Below are 27,813 nucleotides of genomic sequence, written 5' to 3' on the forward strand. Positions count from 1 at the left end.
AATTTCAAAAAACAAGGGAAAAATTTCAAAAAATAGAAATACATAGGTATAGCAAATTTATTTGAGATGTGAACTCATAAATTGATCAAAAATACATTTAAATTATTATGTTCTTGTCACTATAATGGCTCCTATAATTATAATTAGACGTATTTGCACTTATACATGAAACACACACACTTCCATTAAATATAATAATTGTCAAATAAAGTTAGAATAATTCCTTGAAGGGAAGGTGGAAGAAGTGAACTTATATATTCCCAGAAGACTCAAAGGTTTATCTTTTCCTCATGAAATGCTAGGATTGTTTGATCAGAGAAATGTGGAAATCCGTCATTCTAGGGGGCTTTGAAGACCAAAGTTTAAAAAACCCTGTTTATACTTTAAAATTATAAAAAACTTTTATGTTTGAAGTATGTTCTGTTTCAGACAGAAACATAAATATAGATTTTATTTTAGTTCAACAAAGTTACGTAAACAAGAGAGCATGTCCAATAACTTTACTCTCATTCATATCTAATGCATGAACAGCAGTTTGAACATAGACTCCAAAACACTGTAACCAAGTCAGTAAATCTTATCTCATAACTTCGTAATGATCTCACTAAAATATGTTTGCTACTTTTACCACGACAGACCTTAAATTCAAAGTGTTGCTGCACATTTGTTACGTTTCGAGCAAAAAGAGGCTCAACAGATTAGATCCAGCCTGGAATTTTGCAGTTTGAAAGATTATGTCCATCCCCCACCTGTGTTGATTCATTTCTCTTAAACTAGAGTCCAGCTTGTTTATAAGATCATGCTGAAGAACCCCCCACAGAGACCGAAGAGGAAGCTGTGGGGTCCAGTCAGTGGTGAGTGGTGGTCAATCAGCTGTGACAGGGGCATGAACGTCTGCCTGCGACGCAAGAAGATGGACAGTTGTGGGTGGAAAAGTGCATTTGTGTGACTTCAGAGGAAGAGTGCAGCAGACTGGGGGGAGGAAAGGTGATGCATGAGTCTACAGGCACATTTGTAGCCTTCATTTTGATGTGTTCTTGCAGTTTCTGCCTGTTTCTGTCTTTCTTTGAGCAGTTGTCTCACAAAATAAAACTCAAAGTACTGGATCTACAAGCTTTTCCTCTCAGTTGTTTTTGCCTCTTTGTTAAAGATTGATAAATTAAGTGAAAAACTATGTAAAATACCTTATTGATCACTCAGCACTTAGTTTCATATTAACTATGATTGTTTTATCTTCTTACTGTTATTTCTTCGTAAATATCTGGAATTGGCTGACAGTATTTACTGAGATCTGCTTTATGCACCATTGGGGGTCAAAACGCTGCAGGACACATGTGGTAAACAACCTCGTGTTTAATTTCACTGGCCACCAATGGAGATCGTTTTTTCTACTTTGATGTTCTGTTTTTATGGTTTAATAATTACGCCTAACACCACACAAGGGCAAATGCAAGAAAAACTGTTTTAATAAAACCTAAACTAAAACCTAAACACCTTGTTTAATGATTTACTATTATTTTGAGTAATCAGATGACCTTTTTTTCTTTTTTTAACTGAAATTTCCTGTGCAAATACGAGTTTTGTGTTGGAGCTACGGCTGATTCACAGTACGCAGCAACAAAGCAGTTCCTTGTAAAGAACAAATGTTACTTTAAACTCCACTTTTTTCAAGGACAACAGTTTCCATCATCTTTTCAAATGAGCACATTATGCCTCATAATATCCAGCATTTGTGTGAAGCTTTATTTACATTTTATTTTTAATGTAAACAAAGCCAAGATATTACCACTTAAATAAAGAAAAACCTGCTATATTGTGAATTTCCGCACAGGTTTGCCTTTATTCTCTTTCTTTAAGTTTTCTTATTAATGTTTTAAAAAATGGATTTCAAAAGCCTGCAGTATTTTTTTAAATCAACAAGCTCTGTGTTTTGTCTTAATTGAAATAAATCTTAAAGACAGTGGAGTCGTATGAGGGCAAGAATGCGTATAGGGGAAAAATAAAGTTTGATTTGAGACGTATATATATATATATATAAAAGTATTAACAATATTAGTATTTACAAAACCTACACGATCGAGAGAAAAACAATTTGTTACATTAAAAATATCCAGAGAAAAACATTCAGCACAAACGTCTAAGAAAAAAAAGAAGAAATGGCTATTTAAGTGTCAAGTTGCATCACAAACAGTGTGTTTGACACTGACAACATTTTGTATTTTTCGTTTTATACGTACGTTTATTACGTTTTATCTGTATCTACTCATATAAGATAATTTTATTTTTTTGTTTGTCTTTCACCTAAATGTAATAGCCAAGAAGGGAAACCCACAATAATCAAAAATGTTTTGGTGGGAGTGAATCATTCACTGGTCATCATTGAATGGCTTATTGGCTTCTGCAATTTTCTTCTAGATATTCAAGGTCAGACTAACAAGTTTCTTCCACCTGTCAAATCAAATTCATCAGGTTGCCTGCTCCAAAAACTAGATTCCTTTTAGTCTCACTTTTAATTCTGTGGGTGGATTGTGCGCGCAAAACGCAATTAAACAAGAACTCATGCGTGTTTCCCGGAGAGACACGCCCTCCTACAAGCACCAGGCTGACAGGCTTGTTAACAGTCGTTTGAGACAAACGGCTTGTGGAGTTGTGAATGAGCGAGGAGCGGCTGGAGTGGAGCTGACGCAGCTCTCCAGCTGGAGGAGCGCGCGCACAGACAGGAGCGCGGTCCGATGGAGCGGCAGCAGCGGCTTCTGAGCGCACGAAGCCGGGTTTTACCCACACATCTGAGCGCATCCGCAGGGGGATTTACCAGGAGTATTCTGCAATAAGAAAACCTGGCGTCATCTAAAGTCAATCTGAAGACTAACACGGCAAAAAGATGGATTCTTTACAGCTACTTTATCTGCTGGTCTTGTACGGATCTCTGCCAAAAGTGAGTGTTTTTTTCCACAAAAAATGTGAAGCAATCACATCAGTTTTATTTCCGTAAAGGTAATACTTGCATGTACTTGTTTTCATTCATATGCATGAGCAAACTCATTCAAGCCTTGTACAAGTAAAAGAAAAAAGTTTTTTTTTTTTTTTTTGCTGTTGACTTACTCAAGGGTCTTGTCTGTTCACAAGTCCTTCAAAGAAAAAATGACTATTATAGCCAAACTCATCTCTGTTGAGTCACCACATCTGAAGTGAATTCTTTCAACTCCAATAAAATTATGCTTAGTAATTTTGTTAAACAAGTTCAAACAGACGGCTCAAATCAAAGCCACTTTGTTTAAAAGTACACAATATATGCGTAATCATTACAACTGAAAATGTTTCTGCTGGTTGACTGTTTTTCCAGTGTTTAAGTTATTCCACAATGAATTTAATGCAGAGACCAAACATATCAAACATGCAATAAATATATTGCTGCTGGAATCTGTGGTAAAGATAAACACACTTTTTTCTCTGTTTTGACATGTTTTAGGAATATTGTAACCCATTTTTGGCAATTTTACATTGCTATTTTAGGTTGTGCCCTAAATAAGTTCATTTCCAATATTTCTTCAAATATTTTTAATGTTATTGCTTGTTTTTCTGTTTATGTTAGCGTGTTTGTGTGGCAGTGCAGGAAAATTGGAGTAACAGCAACATGTTCACTAAAGCTTTACAGTTTTTTTTTCTATACAAACTTCAGTTCTTGGGATACTGGAAAGCCCCGTTGTGCCTAAAACAAGAGCTGTCCTGCTATGAATGTTTCTTTTTTTACAAGTTGAGGCACATAAAAATGTGAATTATGTTCATTGGCTGTTCTTTGCATTCCTCACTTCAATATATATATATCTATATAGTGTTACTTTCAGTCACTTAGCTCTCAGTGTGGTTCCTCTTCGTCCATCACAGATCTTTTTTCCTGGCAGAACAGGGAGGAAAGAAGTCTTTCCTCACCTCTGACAGCTCTCAGATATCTGGGCCACCATGGTGTTTTAGATAAACCAGAACCATCCTCTGTTAACATACAGTATCTGTAGTGGCTCTTACACGGTTTTCCCTTCTAAAGGCCTGGCTGGATGCTTTGCAATAACACACCCTGACATGTTTCATCAATATAATGGAGAGGTAAACGTGGTGTTGACGGCTGCCCAGAAAACCCCATGAGTGCTTAAATAGTGGCTGGATGTCACTGGTATTGATTTACCTCGAAGCTGCAGAGCCGGAGGGCTGGAAGGGCATCCAGTGGCAACCTTTCTATACATGAAACCATAAAAACCAGAAGGAACTTTTTGAATAAATAAAGCTCATCTTAATCTAAACATTTTTACTTCCTGTTTTAGCTTTAGGGTGTCTCATTTGAAAGATTACCATGCCGGACCTGGCTGTCTTCACTTCCCTAAATCAGCATATTCTTTACACCAATTTTACTCACAGTTTCCAGAATTAATGCAGTAACGTTTTTGCTTCATGCTGAATCAGCTCATCCTTTCATGTTTTTTGTTGCTGGGCACCTGCATGCACGTTGAAACAAACAATCGGCAAGGTTTGTGCAGATAAATTCAAACTTTTCATACAGAAGACAAGGGAATCCACAGAGCAACAGACGATAAAGGCGGTTTGGACATCAGTCTGATGCATAACATGCAGAGTGAAGCATCACACCATGAATCTTAATCGGGGCGATCCTTCAGTATTTATCTGTTGAGTAAATTCTCTGTAAGACAGATTTTCTCCATCATATGTTCAGTTTTTATGTGGTTGGGATTGATTAAAAAAAAAAAGGTTCAGCTGGATGCTTCTCACTGATATGAACATCAATTCTCCTCATTTATTGGAGAAATGTCATGCATTTTCATAACTGTTAATGCCAGTCAGGCTGCATTTCAAACTCTGATATCTTTGTTTTCCACTGAGGTTTTGCAGTCAACAAACAACTGGTGAAACTACTAAACTTAAATTATAGGATTGTTTGAATTGAAATTCAACAATTAGCAGCAGTCGTGTTTCCTTTAAGTCCCACTCTGATCTTTTTTTTTTAAATATATCTTAGAAGCATTCCCATGGTCTTCTAATTATGATGATGCTGTTTTTAGCCATAAAAAACAACAAAAAAACCTTTGCTGTTTTCTAGGATGTAGTTTCAGCAGAGTGCCAGTAGTTCATTAGAAGGATTAGAGAGCTCTCTGTTTACATCAGGGGTGTCAACTCCAGTCCTCGCCAGCCTCCTGCTGGTTTTCTAGAAACCCTGCGATTACATGGATCAGTTGTGTTTAGCCAATAAGGAGCTCATCCAATGAAAAATCTATGTAAACATATGTAAATGTACATTTAAAACTCAGCTGCAGGTACGCAAGTTTCTATGACTGTTTTTGGGTTCCGTGTTCAAAATGCCAGCCATTGAACATGCTTTGCAAGTCAAACCAGTTTAAACTTTGACCAATTAGGGCTCAGATTTGGTAGTGACTTATGGACGCTTCCTCGTTTTGATTCACAAAACTTCTTGAAAATTGATAATGGAGGAGAAATTAATAATTGCGGTTTGTGCACAGCCAGAATTATATGACACCAAGTATTTCATATAATGCATTGTGAGATTTGCACCAATACAGCTTTTCACACCAAGCCTCTCCCGACTGTAGGTGGCGGACATGCGCTATAAACAATAGCAAAAGAAAAAGACGAAGGTCCTCCTTGCATGTCTAGTGTGAACACTGTCAGCTAAATGTGTATAAAAGTACCCCAGTTTAGGACATCCTTAAATTTGCGTCTCATACCCGGTGTGTCTGTAGCTTCACACCCCAAACCTAACATTACCGATGCAACAGAAATGGGGAGCAATATTGGAGCTATCAAGTCGTACAGTTTTGAGCCAGGTACCAGTTTGGAAGAGAAAATGAAAACGTACATTGATCTATATATTTACAAGTGGATGCATCAGAATGGAGAGGAGCAGCATATCTTTTATGTCACAAATACACTCTCTTTTGAACTGGATTTTGGCGTGTGCTCCTGATTCACAACAATTTGAAAAAATAAACACCCAGAAATGTTGTTTTATGCTTACCGTAATTTTTTTCGTTATGTCCTCCATCATCAGTAAATTACAAAAAAATAAAATGTTAAAAGCACCATTGGAGTGGGTCTTTAAATGCAAAACTCTTAAATCATGTTTTCTATTTGTATGTTTATCTCTCCCAACAAATAGATGAAAGCTGCCATAACAGAAGTTTGGATGTTTTTTGGGTGCTAACACCTCTAAGAAATTTTGCTCTCAGCCATTTTGTCTCTGCTTAGTTGTGAAAAACAATTGATTATCTCTGCCTGGCTAGGAACAAATGGAGTTGGGATTGTGGGTGTCACCTTATCTCCTCAACTGGTTGCACAAAAAATGTAGGGTCTAACTAAAAGCCAGAAGACGTCAATTGTTATACAAGGTACAACCTTTCATGTGATTAAATCCACACTTACCGAACACCTCACCAGATTTCATCAGTGCTTTAAAGAAACCCACATTTCCTCGGTTTGTTTTTGTTCGCCGTGTTTTCTCTATAGCTCACTGGTTGATAAATCACAACATGAATGCAGAGGTGCATACTTGATGCATCCATCAAGATGAATGTAACACATGACCACCCACAGGCTGGGGCCATTCTTTTTATGATCCTCAAAACCTTCTTTCAATTTCTATTTGATCATTATCTTGTGTTCAAATTCAGCAGAGCTGGCAGTGATTTTAAAATGAAAACAAGTACAAAAAACAGACGCGGCATCCTGTCAGCCTTTGTGATGAGCTGCCAACAAAATATCAGAGCTGACAGGTATTTATGAGATTTTTCTGCTCACTCAGATTCTGTACGTTTCAATCTCTGAGGATTCACAGAAGTATGCTCATCATCTGCATAGTTTGGAGCTGACAGTTTGATTTATCGTCCAATTTATGGATTTTTCCAGCATGGGGAAGCTGACCGTTGTTTTTGTCTTGGGCAAAAATCTCTCTTATCTTGATTCTTCAAACATTCAGGGTTTTGGCCATCTCTATTATTCAGTTCCAGGATTTTTTAGAACTGATTGTTTTCTGTGATTCTGGCTTTATTTAAAAAAATACAAGCTTATGTGAAGTAATGAATCTCTACTCCAAAGAAAAACTCCTGATCCTTGCAGCCTGAAGCCTAAAACTAGAAACAAACAACATTTATTTTCCCACCCAGATGAAAAACTTGCTTCAAGTATTTCTTGTTTTTCACAAAATTTAAGGTTTGCGGGAAAAGTTAGTAAAATGTAGTTGTGTATTCTAAATTCTGAGATCTAATCACTATCTGACAGCCATTTTTAATTAGTAAGTGAATGTTGTTCATTCTCAAAAACACAATACACTGTTTTTATTTTCATTAATAAAGCATTAGTTGCTTTGAAAAAGCAAAAATGAAAGTAATAGGTCTGTTAGCCATTTATTTAAAGACCCATTCCAATCATATACAAAAAAAATAATCCTATTTTTGGTGTATTTAGCAAGTTATTTGTACATTTTTCTCATTTTTCATCATCCCTTTGTTTATTCTCTGTCCAACTAGCTTACAGCCACTCACAACCCCAACTTAACATTACCGGAGCAACAAAAATGGCGAATTATACAGCTCTGGCGTACTCTGCGTCCACAATTCAGAGGCGAATTTTTGATGAACTCCTAATGCTCTGCAGAAACAATGTCCTAGAAAACAACACAGGGTTTTTGATTGTGGCTAAAAATGACATGAGCATAATTTAAAGACCACTGGGAAGACTTTCACAATAAATCAAAAGATGATTGGAGTTTTACTTGTCTGGCTAAAATATTGAAATAAAAGTTCAACAATTGAAATTCAATAAGGACAATATGTTATAAAGGTGTTGCTGATCAGTTATTGCTGTATTTGATCAAAAAATGAGAGTTTTAAAAGAGATGACTCCAAGATTTACCTCTCACTTCAAGGAGGTATTTTGCAGATTTAACTTCCACCTCTCTGCAGCTGCACTGCATTTTCTGCTGTGATCAGCCCCCAAGCAAATCCGGCTGTGGAAAATGTTGTGGCAAAGTCGGGATGACCTCAAGCATGCAGGGTGAATGTGAGTGCATCAGTGAGTTAAACTGAGGGAAAAGGTGCAAAGAAGTAGAAGTACATGCTACACTGCTGCTCATAAACCACCAGGTTTCCAGCTCTGTGCATTCTTAACCAGTCAAATGGATTTAAAGAATTTAAACAGAGACTTCCTCTTATTCTAGTGGTCAAAATTATTTTTCAGTAGATGGATAAGATTGTCTTAATAATAACTAATAGAAATCAGCCAGATTTTGAGCCGGTTTCCAGTCAAAGACAAATATTTTATTGTTATGGAATACATGCTGGAGCCTTTGAGTTACTTAAACAGGATGTGCTTGATCTGTTTTTGAATAGAAATTGTCTGCACAACCACCAATTCTGATTACTAAATTAGATCCCAATTACATTTTTAGTGATCTTGCCACTTTATGCAAACAAATAGCAAGCCATTTTGTTTCAAATATTATTTTTTTTAACCAAAGACATGGTCATTTTTACACAAATAGTTAATGTTTTGGATCTTTTTGGACATTTTCTTTGTGAGTCCTTTCAAAAATAAGGGATGTTGTGCCTAACTTTGCCTAACTAGATGCCTAACTTTGCACTATTTGTTAAAAAAATGTATTTCTAGTTAGAAAAATAATAAAAGATGTCTTTTTAGAATACTAATATACCATGAAATTTGAAGACTTATGTGAATTACCTAAGCAAAAATGTAAAACAAAAATGTTTCTTTGACTATACTCATTTAAATGTCATTGCATTTCAAATACGTTTGATGCTTTCTGCAGGTTTAATGGAGTGTATAAGGTTTAAATGCAGATTTTCCGTCTTTATTCTGCCTCACATATATTACGGTGAAGCTCATGCTCTGTCTCCTCAGAAGTGAACCGTGTCAGCTCCACGTTGACTGGAGTTCATGACAAAGACTTTAAAGACTGCTATATAAAACAATTAGAGAACATGAGCTGTACAAATGTCGCAACCCTGTGTGCTTTCCACTCACCGTGACCTTTACTGCTTCGAGTGCTGTAAGAATTGCGGTATGGGTAACAGGGGGCAGATCCTCTTGGGGAGTTCATGAAATCACTCTGCCTCATGCTGACTTCTCCGTTTCCTTCTTCTGCTCATCTCCTCTGACCTTCTCCAGCTTTTGCTGTTTGCCTTACATGTTTTCATTGGCCCACTGGCTCTCTGCCAGCGGCCGTCAGCCTGCATTTTTCAGCCATTGTTGACACAGATGAACAATTGCAGCAGATTACTCACTGGCTCTCCTTCCACCTCCCAATCCATTTGCATGATGGCAGCTTCTTCCTTTTTTTAAATGGATTCCTGTCATTTTTGTTACAGATAAAGAACATTTTAATGTGTTTTCTGTTTTTTTCCCAGCGTGTTCTTTAAGACCCATTTCAATGAAAATAGTGATTTTGGTGTTTTTAACACTGTCTTTTAGTATTTTTCTCATGATGGAGGACATATATAAAGAAAATTAAGATTCTAAGTATTTCTTTATTCAAATTGTGGTGAATGAGGAGCAGGCGATATAATGCTGTTTGAAAAAGCTTGTGGTTGACACGTGCAGTACAGACCAAAGGTTTGGACACACCTTCTCATTCAAATGAATGTGACGGTGTTTCCAAACTTTTGGTCTGTACTGCACTGTACATATATCACCAGCTTCCTGCTCCGCTCCATTCCAATGCATAGACAAATAGCTCCATGTACGTTTTTGTTTTGCTAGTCTGAGCTAGAATCTGTCTCAACACTGTACATCGCACTGGTTGTAAGGGGCTGTAACCAAAGGGATATTGTGAAATGAAGGCAGTCCTGCTCGGTCTGCAGAAACTATGTCCTTAAAGACATTACAGTTTTTTTATTTTGCCTGACAGCAGCAAAATCTGTATTAAAAGACCACTGGAAAAGCCTACACAATATTTTAAAATACGATCGGAGTGGGTCTTTAAGGAAAAAAAAACGTATTAAAAAGGGTTCTTGTGAGCAATTACTTGTCATGCAACCACTTTACTTACATAAGTCACATACTTTTAGCAACATTTTGCAGTGTTTCAGAAAGATCTTTGACACTTAAGTGCATTTCCCTTCTCTTCCCAGGTGTTATCGGTGCAGATGTGTGACGTAATGAACGAGATTGAGCTGGAGAAGGAGCGCTGTGAGAACAGTACTTCTGGGAACATCACTTCAGGTCATTGTTGAAAGCGTATTTTCGTTTTTTCTGGCTGTGTAGGGTATGCAGGAAGCTATTCAGAGGAAATGGGTAGCAGAAAGAGTGAACAAATGGTTCAGGTAAGATTGTAGAGTGAGTGACTTTGCAGGTATAAAGCTATTATTAAGGAAACAAAGACAGACTGTCCTGAGACTAAAAGTACTTAGGGTGAATGTAGCAACTCAAAATATCAAATCTGAGTTAAAGTTTAATGACAATGTCAATTTATGAGCACAATAAATCAAGACTGCAAGAAATATCTGTCAGAAATTATATATAAAAAGCCCAAACCTAAAACAATTACAGATTAAAACTGCTAATGTACACCAAGATGATGCAATCTTAAAATAAACAATTTGTGGATTTGATGATCAAATATACACACCATATAATAGACTGTAATTTGACTTACTTGATAAACATATTTAATCAAAAATCCCTGTATGGACACTGCTAATCAATAATCTAATAAAAATTGAGACATTTTTACTCAAAGCTACCCAACAAATCTTAGAAATTACACAGCGTAGGGAGATAATAATTATTTCTATGAGTTTTTGATAATGTCATGTGTCAATGCTTGTCCTCCCCTCTAATAAAACCTTTTTTTTTTAATAATACGCTTCCACCCAATAAGAATGGTTGAAAAAATTAATCTGTGGCTTCAATAGTGCACAAAATGAGATTAAAATTGATTCTAATAATGATTCGTACTTTGTTCCCCAACTGCCTCTGGGTCTTCTCTCATTCCTATGAATTACATTACTCATAAATTTCAAAATCCATAAATGTGAAGACCATTTGCTCACAGTGGTTGAACAGCAGATTACATTAAATGGACATACACCCGTGTGGCTGGTGTGGGCGCAGCTCTCCTTATCACTGCAGAAAAAGCTCCTTCTTCTCCTTCTCTAATCTGCTTCCTCGGCAGGAATGTAGCGGAAGTTACACTGAGGTCACATCCAGAACAAGAACTGACTGAAACAGTCTATTTCAAACTTTTAACAGAGTCTTGAAAATGTAATTTCATTTTGGTTTCCTTTATGGTTAAAAATGAACAGACTTTTGGAACGAACTTAGAGTTCAAAAGGTCACAAGAAATCTCTTGAGATGACCTCAGAGTTTAAAAAGCCGTGAAGAATCTGTCTGAAAACTGTTATTTCCTCTTTCTGACCTTCAGGAATCTGTTTGCAGTAGTGATAGTTCAGGTTTTTTGTTGTTGTTGTCATTTCACACTTTCCTGAGATTCACACGTGTAGAGTTTTGTGCGACAGACACAACATATGAGGAAAGAAAAGGATAAATGTGAGATGTGACGGCTTATGCAGACTAAAACGGCTGCAGAGAGGGTATTCAAGTCGTAAATGTTTTTGTGTCTGTCATCTCTGACCAAAAAATTCTCACAGCAGTTTTACTCTGCTGTTCTGCAGGAGGTTTCGTTCTAAAAAAAAGTTGTTGTATTCAGACACCCTCAGTGTGAGTGTTACACCAAAAAAAATATTGTTATCTGTTGGTTAAAACAAACTGTTCTCATTGAAATGATTCAAATCAGAGTTGTGATAATTTAAAATAATCTTTTTGTTTTAGTAAATTATTTAGCCTATCTTAGCTTCTTTTGGAATTGGAATAGGTTTGTTTGAAGCAATCAAAACAAAAATCAAAGAAGACATAAAAAAAATTCACATATACATAAAAAGTGCATACATAAACACATACATACTGCAAAAATCTACATATACTGTACATGTTTATGTTACATATTTATGTACATATTTACATATTAACATATTTATGTTAATCAAACCTACTCAGGATATTCAGGTATAAACTGTTTGAAAAAAAATTAAAGAAGAAAAAATATTATTTATTATTATTTTTTAATTGCATGAAAGGCCCCAGGAACCCCATTGACGCTAAAATGGATACAGCAGGTTCTGAAGATGGATGGATGAATGGATAGATGGATGGATGGATGGATGGATGAATGGATGAATACATGACAAAAAATGGATTTCCTTAAAACCCCTTGATGCCTATTGATGCAAATATGCTCCAAACCTCTTCGGCTTCAAAATTACCTTAAATTAGCTCCTACTTGAAATCAAAAACATTAGTGCTTTTTTTCTCTTTTGAAATGGCTGAAAATAAATACATGCATCAAGGGGTAAAAATGTATGCTGTTTAGAAAACCAAAATAATGATCACAAAGATTTTCAGTTTAAAAAAAGCAACAATGATGGAAATGTTAACAACAAAGTTTCTTAAAGAACATTTTTTAGGAGTTGTGAAAGTGTTTTAAAACTTAAGGAAAGTTTTTCCTTCCTGTTTTGAGAGACTAGACAAGCAAGTAAACATAAATATTTATTTAAAAAAAAACATATTTAAATATTAAAAAATGCTAAAGGTTTAAGGATGGAGGACAGAAATGCAATTATCGAATACAACAGTAAAACGTGAACCAAAATGTGAAGAACAGAAGATAATCTGAAGCATTACATGTAGGGATGGGTACCTACCGAGCCCCGGTATTGAACGAGCCCCGGGGAAACATTCTTCAAGACCGCAGTATCCATAAGATCTGACCTCAACGGTTCTGCTATCGGTACTGGAGAAGTCGCATTTTATTTGTGTCCCACAAGATATAAACTAGAGCTGTGACGGTGTGGGATTTTTGATCACCGCTGTGATGAAGCAGCAGCAGTCGCGGTTAACCCCACCCTGCAACCTGTTTTATTTAAATCTAATGTTTCATTTCTTTGAGTGTGTATTTTACTTTTCAAGTTGGAAAAATGTATAAAGTAGAATGTTTTGTTTAAAAAACAATGTTGTTGCATAATGAGGAAATAAAACACTTTATGTTCTTAATTTGTTATTTATTTATTTATTTATCGTCCTCAAAAAGTATCGATAAGAGTATCGTTAAAATACCGGATCAATAAGCAGTATCAATAAGAGTAGTAGTACCGTTAAAACCTTGAGGATACCCATCCCTAAATACATGACAATAGGGCAGAATACAAGCAACGATTTGTCAGTGGACCACTAAGAAACATGGACTCAAGTGTCCCAATGCACAATAAATGGTTGAAAAAGATTGGAAACACAACCTGATGTGCTTGAATAGACAACTGAACGCAAAGCATTACGATAAACTGAGCTTTAAACATTACAAAGCCTCACACAAAGTCAAAACATTTTATTTGTTGGTCTGGTTTCATGCAAAAATCTGCTCATTAGCCTGTAAAACTGAGTGCTCATAAACGTCACGGTTTAACTGCACAGTAATAAATTAGTGGATTATAGAGGGGACTTTATGTTGTGTTGTTTTCTCCATGTTTATGTTGTGTTTTTTTCTCGCAGGTTGTCCAAGCATGTGGGACATTGTGGCGTGCTGGCCTTACTCCAGAGTCGGAGAGGTGGTTACCATAAGCTGCCCCACCTACTTCAGCTATTTCAGTGACCAACAGAGAGGTAACACTTCTTATCTTTTCATGGCAGAAAAAGTAAAGTTGGAGAATTTAATTTTGTTCAGTCTTTAAAAATCTTGGGAAAACTGTATTTTTTCAAATCAATTTTTGAATCAATTCTAGACAAAGAAAGTTATTATTCAAGGTTTATTAATTTGACAGCTTGGCCCTACTCCAGTTTTATTTCAACAATTTTCTCTATGGAGATTTTTATGTTTTCCAATCAAAACACTCATCAAAACACTCAGTAAAATTTGTTTTGTGGCAACATTCTTGCAGTTTTACTCCAGATTTACAAACACAATAACTTTAATTAGCCCAAACAATAATCGTTGATTAGGAAACTTTTGATACTTTGTCCCAAAGCAGCAGGTGGAAATTAGTGCAACTCTTTGATAAATGACTGCAAACGTTTTCACTAAAGTTACCCAGAGAACACAGAACTGCTCCTCTGTGCTGGGCATCAAAAGTCAAATGCAATATTTAGCGTGTATTCTGGTGATTGGATAAACACGTTTCAAAGAGGAAATCTCTGTTCAGGCTTATCAATAAAGCATCAAAACCCCTGAGATTAATGTTTGACAGCCCTGACTACAGTCAGACAGCATCCTCTATGGAAGAGATGCTCACATGAGTCACACAGATGAAGCTGCTGACTTCTTTTGTTGTTGATGAATCCATGTCATTTCAGAACATTTTACATTCATGATTGGATTCTTTAATGAAGAGTTCTGAATTTTAATCTGTAAATCAAGAGAAAAAAAAGCAAAGACAGACCGGCATTTTAGCGCAAAAGGCACGTACAAAGTCAGTGTTGTGGGAGATCATTAAAGAATTGAACAAAAAAAGTTCCATTTTGGCTGTGCCAGCTGAAAAAAACATGAAACCTGTAAATCAAAGAAGCATTATCTAAAGGGAAAACTTACAATCAAAACAAAAACATGTAAATAATTACCCTTAATAACCATTGACTGAATATGAGAACTGTTGGAGCAGGTAGTCATCAGCAGTGGTTGATCCATATTGGTTTAATTCATAGGTTCCATGGCAACCATTGTTGCCAATAAGAAGTGATCTTGTTGGAAGGCCACGCCCCAACCACTTGACAGCAGGCTTTGGGGATTCTGTCAAACAATTCAGCATGTAACCACATACTTTTATTGAGGCATCTGACTGGTCAGTTTATAACTTGAATAACTTGGACTACAGAAAATATATAATGAAAAAAAGGGATTATCAAGAACATGTTAATAAAAGGTAACAGAGCAAGAATGGCAATTCTGACAAATAGAATGACTAAGTAATACCAGTTTATTTCTCTATAAGAGTCTATGGGAGTTCGGCTTCCAGGACCAGAGGGTACTTCCTGTTTGGAACACAAGGGGGAGGAGTCACTCAGTCCAGTTCTCATGTACATATGAGAAAAAACAAGTGGTGATAAGCAACAATCTGACATGAACTTTGGAATTTAAATGTGGTCTGATCATGACAAACTGCAAAGCAGGAACAGACAAAAGATCTGAACAAAAAACAAAAGTAATAACTAGGGAGACAATTTAAAGACTCACACTAAGGCCCAATTTTAATTCGAACTGAAAATTGGAGATTGAGCTCTAAACTTTTCTGTAAATAACTTTTATACTCTTTCTTAAAAACTCTCAATTTATTCGTTCCACCACTCAAGCTGTGTTTTTAAAAAGGCCATTAGGTTGTGTTTTTAAAAGTAACCACGATTTGGCATTTAGATATTTGGACTATAGGGGCTCTTGCAGAAAGAGATGAGAAAGTATTGAGCTCAGAGTGCACTAATGTATTTTAAGGGGGTCTGACCTCTGTGGGTGCTGTATAACTGTCATTAGGAATACATCATTTGAACTGTCACTCAAATGGAATTCTTTTCTCAATGCAGTTAATCGCCACACAGATCAATGCTCTCCCTGAAAACATTTCACCACTTTGTTCATGTCTGTAATCATTTCTTTCTGCCTCAGATGAATCAAAATTATAGGGTACTGTATAAGGAATTTTTTTTTACTAAAGTAAAATGAAAATGTGCTTTAAAAATAAATGATAGATCTAAAGTATTTCCAACTTTAATTTTTTAACTTTTTATTTGACAAGAAGGAAATTTACAGTATGCTCTATAAAAGAGCATTTTTTTTAACCAAATATAGAAAGAAACTATTTTTAAAATTTGCATCTGATATCTAGTATACACTTTATGTGAATATTCATTAACCATAACAGTGATCTTTAGATTTTATTTTGTAAAAGGCTCTTTTGAAGATGAATAGAAAAGCTTTTGTGGCTCAAATGGATAGGGAACTGTACTTTGGTTTTATAAATGTGTCTGCGGCCTTTTCCAGTAGGATGATCCCTGCTGTAAAGATAAAATAGTTCAGGAAATGTTTGAGGACCATGAAACCAATTATGCCCTTCAACAAAGGAGCCAGCTCCAGCGTTTACATTCTTTTACTTCCATAACTCTTCAACCCTCTGAAGTGGTGAAAAAAGGTATAATGTAATGGCTTTAAATAGAAGTAAACGAACTTTAAGAAATATTTGAAAAAAATACGTACATTTATTAAATTAAGCATAGCAGGTGTGGGATTATTTAATTCTGTTCCTCCCACTCCTTTTCAAGCAATAAGTTAAACATTTTTTGACAAACTTCACATTAAATGGATTCAAAGTGTCGTGTATTATATTTACAAGTACAAATATGTCTATTTATGATTCAGAGTAATTATGATGGCACCGTTTCCATGTGTATCTTCTTTAAATTTTATTTGTATTTTTATTTTCCTAAGTTTGGTATACTGAATATATAGATGTGTATGTCTTTTGTTTGTTTTTTATAGTATTTTTTGTTTTGCTTGAAACAAATTCCAATCCAAAAGAAAGCAGCTGTGTGCTGATATTCAACACTTAACAGTTGTGTTTAAGTAATCAACGTAAATCAGCTGATTCTGTCAAAAGTGGCTTTGTGCCGTTATGAAATACTTTGACTTAGTAATGTGTTGCATATTGGTGCAAAGCCGATATGAAAAGTCATTTTTCTGCACATCAGAATCCATTCATTTATGTTGAACGCACAAACGGTTGAAGAGTCTCGACATCTCAAAGAGAGTGTGTTATTTATATGTCCCCTGTGACATCTCCAGTGTTAAAGGTTCAGGGACTTGACTTGGCCTTAAAATGACCCAAATCACAATTCAAAAGACTATCTAAGACAATCTCAGTTGTCAAGTAGCACTTTAGAATCAAACTGAACTGAACCACAAACTGGCCTGATTTATAGAAACTTTACCTCACAGCTTACAGATCTGAAATGATTTAGAGCAAACACATTGGTTTCAGAGACCACAGCACCTCTCTAGGGGCTTAATGAAGGATATTTGGTGGCAATATCAGAACACATTTGACAGTTGATCGTAATCTGACCAGTTTATCAGACTAAGGCCCGTACACACCGGGACGAATATTCGCCAGGCGTTATTCGCCAGCGTTTTTCGCCACGTTTTTTGTGTTCACACCCAGGCGATTTTCGCTGACGATGAGTGGAGTGAACATGCAATTTCATTCCCTGACATTAGATGGCGCTTAATGTAAAACAGAAATACTCCTGTACACAAGGTGGCGCTGCGCAACTTTACGCTTCTTAAAGTCGCTTTTCACTCAGAAGAAGAGATCAAGTATTTACACGCTTGTCAGAATCAAACAAAGAAAACATGAATATTTCAAGCTCCAGTAGCTCCAACTGGTGCTTGGTTCGGGGATGTTTTAGAATGTCCGTCATTATTGCTTCGCGGCTGTGTAGACGCTACTTGGCGTCTATCTTCTTCGCTGGTATGTGTGCTCAGCAAGGCAGTTTTGTGTTTGAGCGCCCCCAAGTTGTGTTTTACTGTAACTTCAGAAGCTCCAGACACGTGAGCAAAAGCGCCATTCTCATTGGTCGAGTAGATTTCGACGCGACGCGTCGAAAAAAAAAACGAACCCGAGGCGTTTTTTTTTTTTGACGCTTTAACGCGTGGCGTTTTTTCGCGTCGGTGTGCACACTCTCATTGGTGCCCTTTGTTTAGTCACGAGGCGTTAAACGTCGGCGAAAATCGCCGGCGAAATTCGTCCCGGTGTGAACAGGCCTTTAATGCAAGAATAAATCTTGAACACCTTTGTACACATAACTAATCTTGCACACAAATCATTTTCACTGTATTAGTTTCTATTGAGTAGAACAAAGATTGTTATGAAGCTGCTCTTTTTCCACTGACTGGCTCCTCCTACAGTTTGTGAACAAACCTCATGCGTGGTTTCATCTTTAAATATTCAACCTGTTCCTTCGAACTGCAGACCTTTCACTCCTGTCATTTCACGCCTGCCTGTTCTCATTTATTTTTCAATTTTAGAGGGGACCGTGCCTCTAACCATGCATGACCCTGGAACAGGAACTCTAAGCTTTTTAGTTATGAAGTCAAATACTGTAGATTTGTGCAGTGTGTCAATATTGTTTTAGCAATTGAGACTGAATGTGGGATTATCACATTCATCGTATTTGTTTAAATGATCCACGCACTGTCCTTTAAGCCTCTTTCATTCCTCATTTGGAGTCATTTTCTGAAAAGTGTGGGATATCAGTTCAACGCAGTGACTTTTCTATGTTCTGATTATAATTCTGTCTCTTGAATCGCCCTTGATCTCTGGCTGGAAGATTTGCGACAACCAAGCTATTGACAGCATGCTGTGGGCAAAAGGACAGAGCTTTTACTGTTATGCAACACTAAGAAAAACAAAATAGATGACATATCAGCCTTCTTAGGGAAAAGCCTTGATAACAACTTAGTTCAACCTTTTACTGTGATCCGATTTTTACCTATAAAGGTTTTCATTGACAAAGGTAACACATCTCTATAAGTTTCAAACTCTAGTATTTTATTATTATTTTTCATTCTCAATTATTACAATAAAGTAAGCAAATTAAATTGTAAATCACTTTTTATACACTATAAACCCAAACAATATGCTTTTCTCCACAAGTGCAACCTGTAACTTAAAGGTTATAACCTAAAAAGAATGGAGTAACTAAATCCTAAACCAGAGGTTTTTTTTCTTATACACAAAAAGGGGCTCTGCTTTTATATTTGACAGCTGTTTTATAGGAAAAACGTAATGTTTACAGCAGGAAAAAGTGTTTTTTTTAAAGTTCAGGACTGTAGGCGGGTAAGTCCTTCACCCTTTGATATGCACAGCGTGCGCTCTTTCTGAAAAACATATGGATGTCCTTAGAAAAGACATTTAGGGCTTCTTGTATTGCACTCTTAGATCCCAAGGTGCCTCTTTTATATATGTATAGTTCTGTCAGAAAAGTGCAAACCGCATTTTTCAAAGGATATTGAAGCAACCTTACGTTTATAGACCCTTACATTGAAACCCCTGTGAAAATCATTTGTTTTTTCCATTAAAATATCTAGAATGCCAAGGTTTATGTTTAAAATCTGTTTAAACTATACTATATTCTGCATTTTGTCAAAGAAAAATCTAAATTTCCTTTAATTTTTCATTTACCGGTAAATAAATTATATAGTTTTTTCATACATGTTTTCCAGTCTGAGATAAAACACAGCAGACTGTAGAAATGGGCATTCAAGTGCGTTTTGAGACATCTAGAATTAAAATTCTCAGACAATTCCTGCTTTCATCGAGACAGATTGCCAGATTTCTCTGAGAATGTGTAGAGAGCCATGAAGAAGACTGATAAACTTTGCATGTTTGTGGGTTCGATGAGCGTCTAATTGGTTTCTGCTTTATCTGCTGTTTTTACCATTTAGAAAAACTAATGAAAACACTTAATTGAAAACATAAAAATGTATGTAAACTTGCCACTTGGAAAAAAATGTTGAAATAAAATGTACATAACAGTAATTTCCTAATTTAAATGGATATTTATCTAGACGTCATCAAATATGTTTTTTTCTTCTTTTTTTCATTCAGATGTGGATTTAGCATAGAGCACAAACTTATAGAATGTATTTAAGGTAATTGCCAACCCACCAAGTCAGCTATTCAGACAATACTCTTTCACAAGGCATGCAAAAAGCAGCCTATCAATAAATGAATGAATTAATAAACCAAAAAAAGCAGTCAAGTGCTGGGACAGACTGTGCAATTTCAGCTTTAAAGGATTACAGGACAGCTTCGAGCACTCTGCCTGGTACACGGTGACGGTAGTGGCTGCCCACAGCCAGCTCATCATTATAGATGAGTGCGGCATGTCTGTGGCAGCGTGGATCTCGTAGTACTCAGAGGTTGTCAACTTTCATCAGGAACATCGCTTCGTGGGCTAACCAGAAACCTTGGGATGATAAAAGGAGAGCGACATGCTAGACTCCAAGCAGTAAACGCTGCTTCGAATCTGGGGAAAAGAAGTGCACAGAGGAGCAAAAGACAAGCCAAATGTCAAAGACAGAGGAGGACAATTAAGCTAAGATTTGAGTAAGTTCTATAAAAATTTGCACACTTTTAGGCTGCTCCAAAAGAGCCTTATTTAAAAAATAGACTAGATCTTCTGGATAATTTAGGTTCAAGGTCTTGTAATGATCAAGGGAGATAACAGAAAGCAGGGGATCCTGTCAAAACCTTCAGGTGATGTGTTGATCAGATGATTCACATCTTCACCACTGAGCTTTGAGCTCTTGTATTTATCTCAGACACTTAGCCTTTATGATTACTATTTCATAATAACTTCATCACTTTGAACATTATCAGAACCACTTCACAGAAGATGCTGGACGCAGAGAATTCCAATTAACTCTTTTAGAAAGCCTTAGATTGGAACGTTAAATAGAGAGAAGATAGAGAAAAAGCCTCTAAGAATTAATCTTTTGACAAATAAATGCACAGAGAAAGCTCATAACTTGTCATGGACTTCATTTGTTTGTTACTTCTATTCAGATTTAAAGCTCCACTCCGATCAACTTTTAAAATTTTGTAAAAATGTTCCCAGTTCAATTTTGATTGTGCTGTTTTTGCCAAAAAATAAATAACAAACTGTCGTTTTCTAGGACATAGTTTCTGCAGAGCGGCAGTAGTTTATTAGAAATTCACCTCTGAGCTGAGGGCAGGAATGTTGATGCAAAGGAAATCTGCCTCTGCTTCCATGCATTCTTTTGTTTACATGCTCTTTCTCTAGCTCACAGCACCTCTCATCCCCATCTTTAATTGATTTAAGTTTGCATTACAATCACACCTGATAAATGCAGGATAGTCTAGGAAATCATAGTGTTTTTTTTTTTTTTTACTAGTAGTGACCACTTTAGTGGTCCTGAAGAGCCACAACCCTGCCTGTTTTCCAGTTCTCCCTGGCCAGCTTGCTGCTGATTAGAATTCTTTAGTGATTCCACATCCTGATTGACTGAACACATCTGATTTAGGTAGTCAACATCGAGCAGTCTAGGGAGAGCTGGAACAGCAGAAGGGAATGTGGCTCTTGAGGAACAGGGTTGACCAGCCCTGTAGGTGTAATCGCCAGTCTGGCGAAAAGCCAAACCAAAGATAAGTCTGCAACTTTTTTTTTTTTGTTGGTATCATTGACTCGAGGCATTGATATCAGAGGGACCTCAACAACTTTGATTTACTCTGGAACCCCACAGCATCTACTGAAGTGGGGTAGATTTCATTTTTTAATGCATTTGTGTTCAGCTGACTTACTGAAGATTCTTTCTAGTTTGTTGTTACATCAAGTTTAAATGGCATTTATTTATAAATCTATTGGTTTTTAACAGTTTGGCACACTAAGACCAACAGCCATCAATTTAAAAGGTGTAAATGGCGCATATGTTTCGGGACTCGATGTGTATGCCCGTGACCCTGTGACGTATTTTTTACAGTTTGTTAACTGGGGAAACTTTGTGTTCAAGACAAGCAATTCATGTACATTCATAAACAAAGACAAATTGTTTTCAAAACAGGCATGCCATACGTAAAACTAAATGTTGTCTACATATTTTTTATATTGAGTTGTATGCAAAGTATTAATTTTGTACAATTTTGTATTTATGGATATGCTTTTTAGTGACAGTTATCTAACCCCATAGACAGACAGGGATCCTAACATACCTACATTCTGGATTTGTTGCCAATCCAAAAACTATTTCAAACTAGCAATGCTTAAAAAATAGTTAATATCTTTAAATGTTAGTTAATTTGTGTAAATTAGGTCTCTATAATTATGGTGTTCCACAGGGTCCTGAAATGGAACCTGTGAAGGAATTTGTTTACTTTTGAATGTCTTGATATATATTTTTTCTGTTTTCTACATTCATCACAGTCTGCTTAATGTAAAGTATATGTAGGTTTCAGTGGCCATTGACTCCTCCCAGTGAACTTTTGAACTTACCTTGAAAAGAAGTGTATCTTTCACCCTATACTCTTACAAATTGAACGACTTGGTTAAATTAAGGTAAACTACTCCTTCAATATGACTGTTAAAATGAATGTCTTTCATTTAGGCAATATCAGCAAATTGAATCCTTTAAAAGAATGACGCTCGTGTATTTATCTAATCCTGACAGGAGCTATAAAGAGCCATTTTAGCTGGACAATTTCCCCTTGAGCTTATTCAACTCCATTTATAGTGGATTATCGACTCTTAAGAGTGACATTTTGAAAATGTTGCAGGCTTTCTTGGCTCTCTGTAAAACTTTAAATGAAATTTAAATCCTTCTTAAAATGCAATGCTGGCCTTAGCTTTAATTTATCTTGAAAAGCTTGCTTTTTCTAACAACTCCAGTTTTCAGCCTCAAGGACGAAACTTGCATGATTCTAAGAACTGACATGAGAAACTGATTATGGCTCTTCAATTACACCCCGTTAAAAGCCCCTTCAAAGGCTTTTTGTGCTTTCAGGATAACATTAAAATGTCTGTCTTTGGGACAGATTCTTTAACTCACTATACTTTTCTCTGTATAAAGTTTTATTTGTTTTTGATGCCCTTTTATTGTAAGTATTTTTATTTTTTATTTATCTTCTTGCTGTTTCTGCTCCTTATGAATACAATTTTTGTCTATGTTTAAATTAGCAAGATCATGCCATTCATTTATTCTTTTTTAGAATTTCGTATATTTAATACTTCAGTAGTTCAGTGTTTAAAGCATTTTGATGAAACTTGAAGCTTTGACAGTTCTATTTTCCTCCCAGTTCTAAATTACAATTTTTATTATTCTTAAAAGGGTTGTTTTCTTGTTTCTCCCCTATCAACAAAAACACAATTTATGCTGAACTCTTTTATTCCCCCAAATGTCTGTGACAAACAACTTGGAAGCCAATTTCCTTGTTTTCCCATAATGTCAAGAGAAATTATGCCAAATAATATCTTGGTATTTTCTAACAGCCTTCACTTGTGATAAAAATGCATTCTTGATATAAAGCAAATTGAAAGCAAGTAAGGGGAAATGATTTTTGTTCAAATTTAGCTATCATTATTTTATTATTTTATATTTCTTTGTAAATGCTACAAGATATGGTAAAAAAACAAACACATTCTCCTAAAAAATAGAGAATGTGATCTGTTTTTTGACCCTCTTCTGCCAATTCATTTTTGGACACTAAAATAAAACGGTTTTAGATCGAAGGGGAACTCTTGAAAAATAAATTAAATAAATAAATAAAAAAGTTTTTTTCATTTTTACAATCAGGATTTCAACATATTTTCAGTTGGAGATACAGATTATGAAAGTACGGAAATTATTAAACCATTGTTAATGACGTTTTCTTTTATTCTATAGTTTGTATTTTACTCAAAGTTTGTCATTTTAGTCTCCTCCCCCTCTTTTATGTAAATTTAATTGAAACGTTTTTATAAAAGTTAAGCTTTCACCCCTCTTCGACTTATCTTGAGGTTGTTGTTTTTTTTACCCTAAATCTAATTAAATTATGTTTTCAAGCGTTTTTTGTTGACATTTCACAGCAGCAGACAAAACGAATTTGCTGAACTTGTTTGTCTCATGCAAGTCGAAGCTTTCTGCTCAGCGTGATTATTGCTGCCTCTTGGGAAGTCTGTATCCCACTGCTGACTTAATTTACCATCCACTGTTCTGTCAACATCTTATGTTGTCTTGCATACATTTACAAAGATTCTTGTGCATCGTTGCTGCTAAAGTCACAGGGTTATAAATAGTTTACAAGAGACTTACTTTAAAGAATCGTCAAAATTATTGTAGACTGAGTGAAGACATTGATGAACTTCAGCAATCTGGATAATCAATGAAATCCTAATAGTAGCACATTGCTAACTTGTTGCATATTTTGAAGTTGTTCACTCTTTGTTTTTGTTTTTTTTATTCAATAAAAAAAAGACCACTAAATATGTCAGATAGCTTTTGGATTCTTTGTAATCCAACAGTTGCCAATTCAGTTAAAACTTATCAATAATGCTATTGACTGCATTTTAAAGGATATTCTCCAGGTTTTTGTAAATTATTTGTTTGGTATTTTAAAATTGCTGAAAAAGAGACAGTTAACTTATTATTTGTCGGATTTTAATCTGCATGTTTCTAAAGTTAGCCGCCATGTCTTGAAACAAGGATGTTTAAAACTTAGGTATCATATAGTTTACCCTTCCTTCAATTGGTAATTGTTTATCTAAGAATTTCTCCAGAATAATCATAGTGCGTTTTTTGTTAAAGATGCAGAATTCTGTTTTATTTTTTTTAACCTAATCAGGATTCTACCATCCCATATTCTCCCGAACTCTCAAGTTTTGTAGAGTTTTCATCCAGAAATTGCAATTATGTCAGCACTATCAACGTTGGGATTTTAATGGAATAATGAATAATCCAAGACAAGAATAATCATGAGGGTGAGGGGAAAATAATTCATTTCTGATTAGATATCTTGTCCCTAATCTGTACATTTCCTAAATCTTTTGCAGGACTGATGTCATAATAATGTTTGACCTAACAAAAGTTTAATGCTGTGTTCAGCCCTCAAGGAAAAACAGCAACTACATCCACAAAAAACTTAATTAATTTTCAAGACTCTTTTTGAGCAGCAGAAAATATTTCTCAACTGAAAAATCAACTGATGTACAAAGTGTATTTTAAGAACATTTAAAATGTTTTTTCTTCCTCCTCTTGCTGACTATTGGGTGCATATTAGTTTAATGCAGAGCTTAACTGCTGTATCAGAAAGGCATATCTCCTTAAGAAGCTTTTCTTTAGTTGATGTTTTGTCAGAAAATGGTTTAGATTCCAGGTGCAGGAATTCATCATTGCCTGAAACTGAGGTTGGATTTTTTTTCTTTTTTTTGTTATTCTGCTGCTAAGCAATAAATATGCAGAAAGGAAACCCAGCATCTCTCCCTGACTGCAAATAGACTCTTGACTCTTCAAATATGCTGTGAGCACTTCTTTGCTACCAGGAGATAAAGGTGTTGGCTTAATGAGATGTTTATTTGTGCATCTGTTAAAGGGTAATTTGCTAATGGAAATCTGCTCATTCATGAAAGAGGAAGCAAGCATTCTTTCGACCTGACACCGAAGGAGAAGCAGACGACCTGAATCCTCAGTCACATGTTGACCTCTTCCTGACTGAGCAGCATTTTTTAAAAACATCATCCTCCTGCTGCACATTTTTTCCTCCTGACCTCACGGCCAGCACTGGAAAACAGTTGTTTGTAACTGGATATGTCGACACCCACAGAGCACCCTAACGGTCAATAACACTCAGCTTCAGAGAACATTTGCTAAAGTCTGAAACAACCTTAGATATGAATGAATCCCACAAATTGCTTTGTACAAACTGTTGACTTTTTAACATCATCTTGATCCTATGTTTTTTAATACGGTAAAAAATAAACCCAAATAACAGGTAAATATTACATTTTGACACAGATTTTGTACGATAAATATTAATAATTTTGTTACCTACTGTTGGAATTTAAATGGGAAACAATAACAGTGGGAGGACAATCCAAATAGATCTTAAAAATGGAACAAATTGAGCACTAGCATATTAAAAAAACTAAATACAAAGTATTCTAACAATATTTATTTCATAGCTTTAGTTGTCAAATATATAAAAGAAATGTGGTTCGTGATTAAACAGGACACAATGAGATAAGATAACACTTTATTTGACAAACTTTCCATTTTGCAACCATACAGTTAACCCTTGTGCTATCCTGGGCACTTTACCATTGGGAATTGGGTCATCTAGACCCACCAGACAGTGCTCTGAACCTTTTTTCTTCAATGATTTGTGATCTTCACTGGCGTCCATGGATTACATGAAATCTTTCCACCTTTATCCATCTTTGTCATGGTAGGGTGGGGTCATCTAAGATGGCACAAGGGTTACGAGACAAAGAGCAGGATAAAGTATGTATTGAGATATAGAGATAATAGGTTATTAGGCAATTGCACCATGGGCCATATTGCACAGATTTTAAAAAATGCACAAAAAGGTATTTAAAGTGACTACAGTATAGGATGAGGATTAGATGTAGTAATAACTGGATTCACTGGGAACAGCTCTGATTGTAAAGTCTCACAACGACCTACGATGTTGTTCCTTCACACACTTAGCATGTAGCAGTCTGTCACTGAAGGAGCTGCTTAGTGCTAACACCGTGTCATACAGGGGTTGGGTGTTTTTCTCCCAAAAATAGATTGGGTACATCCACTTTTCTCCCACATCCACCACTGCGTCAATCGGCAACCCCGGAACAGAGCTGGAGTTTCCTTCTGTCTGCCGCTGAGATGCTGCTGCACCAGCAAACCACTCCATAAAAGATGGCTGATGCCACCACAGAGTCATAAAATGTCTTTAGAAGTGGTCCCTAGGCCCCCAAAGACCTCAGTCTCCTCAACAAAAAGAGTCTGCGCTGACTTCCCTCAAACCACAAAATATGTTTTCACTAACAGTATTAATTTAGCTCATTACTGATGGCATGAAACAGAAGAATTTCGCAGTTCACAGCTAATTAACCACATTATTCTTTTGGTTTGGTTTCTGTATGAAGATGTGGAAACTTCTGCACCCGCACCTGCCTTTAAATACAACGCAGTGCACACTTTAAATGTTCACCTTCACCTTTAGATTTCTGAACATCTAAAAATAATAGCAGTGACTGTTTTAGCACCCCCTCAAAATATGTGCCTGCCTTTTCTTACCGGGAGCTTGTTGCTTCTTTGTCATTTTTTTCAATATCATATCAGCTGAGTGCCTTTGCAGACTCTGATAATGCATGAGTCGATGGAGGCAGACGTCTGCGGCAGAAAGTCACTCAGCACTTTTCGAATTCAGTGTTTTGTTGTTTGCAGGGAACTAAAAGCGTCTGCGTCATATTGGATTTCACACAGCCCATATTCAACCAATTTTAAAATAGTTGACAAAAAGGAAAAGAAACTCAGTGCTCGGGTGACTCTGACCTCTGTTTTTTTATGCTTCCCCACCAGGGAACCTCTCCAAAACCTGCACAGCAGATGGCTGGACTGAGATGCATCCTGTCGACATTGCTTTGAACTGCGGCTATAATCTTAACAGTACCAGCGATGATGTAAGTGAACGCCCACCGTTTCTGAGCTGCTCTAAACGTGGATGAATGCGACGGTGCAGTGGGAAACGTGTCCAGAGTCAGTGAGCAGGAAGAATTGACTGAGAGCATCTTTGCTTTTCTCTGTGGGTGGGTGTACTTCAGGAAAATGCCTGTATTGATTGTTGGTTCCATGATTCCAAGATCGGGGTCCTATTTGTTCTCATCCTGTGAGAGTGTGGGTAGTTTTACTACTTTGAAGATACAGGTTTTAACACTTGTTAATTATTTACGCAATAACACAGCAATTTACTGTACATAAACATTAAAGTTTGGTCATGACTAAATATTTAATAGCATTCTTTCATGTCTTCAGTTTTAGCTCATGAACCCTTTTAATATTGACTTCATCCCCTGAATCTTCTTGTCTCATCCATCCAACCATCTCTTCAGGGTTTGTTCTGATGCCTGTCCTGGAGATGTTTGTGGCCCAACAAGTAGAAATAAATTGTTAGACTCGTTAGAATATTGTCCTATGGT

At 36.1% G+C, this 27,813-nt stretch overlaps 1 protein-coding gene across 3 annotated transcripts in view; it reads left to right on the top strand.

Annotated features, from left to right (window-relative positions):
* Positions 1-2,627: 2,627 nt before the first annotated feature.
* Positions 2,628-27,813, top strand: part of vipr1b (vasoactive intestinal peptide receptor 1b) — a 48,627-nt gene continuing 23,441 nt past the window's right edge. For all 3 annotated transcript variants that reach the window (XM_078938238.1, XM_023950180.2, XM_023950181.2), the window contains exons 1-4: positions 2,628-2,935; positions 10,167-10,257; positions 13,639-13,749; positions 27,197-27,297. In XM_078938238.1, coding sequence (XP_078794364.1) covers positions 2,882-2,935; positions 10,167-10,257; positions 13,639-13,749; positions 27,197-27,297 — 357 coding nt within the window. In that variant the 5' untranslated portion in view covers positions 2,628-2,881. The remainder of the gene's footprint in view (positions 2,936-10,166; positions 10,258-13,638; positions 13,750-27,196; positions 27,298-27,813) is intronic.

This window comes from Oryzias latipes, chromosome 20 (assembly GCF_053564925.1).
Source record: "Oryzias latipes strain Hd-rR chromosome 20, Olatipes_Hd-rR_3.1".
In the NCBI taxonomy this organism is placed as follows: Eukaryota; Metazoa; Chordata; class Actinopteri; order Beloniformes; family Adrianichthyidae; genus Oryzias; species Oryzias latipes.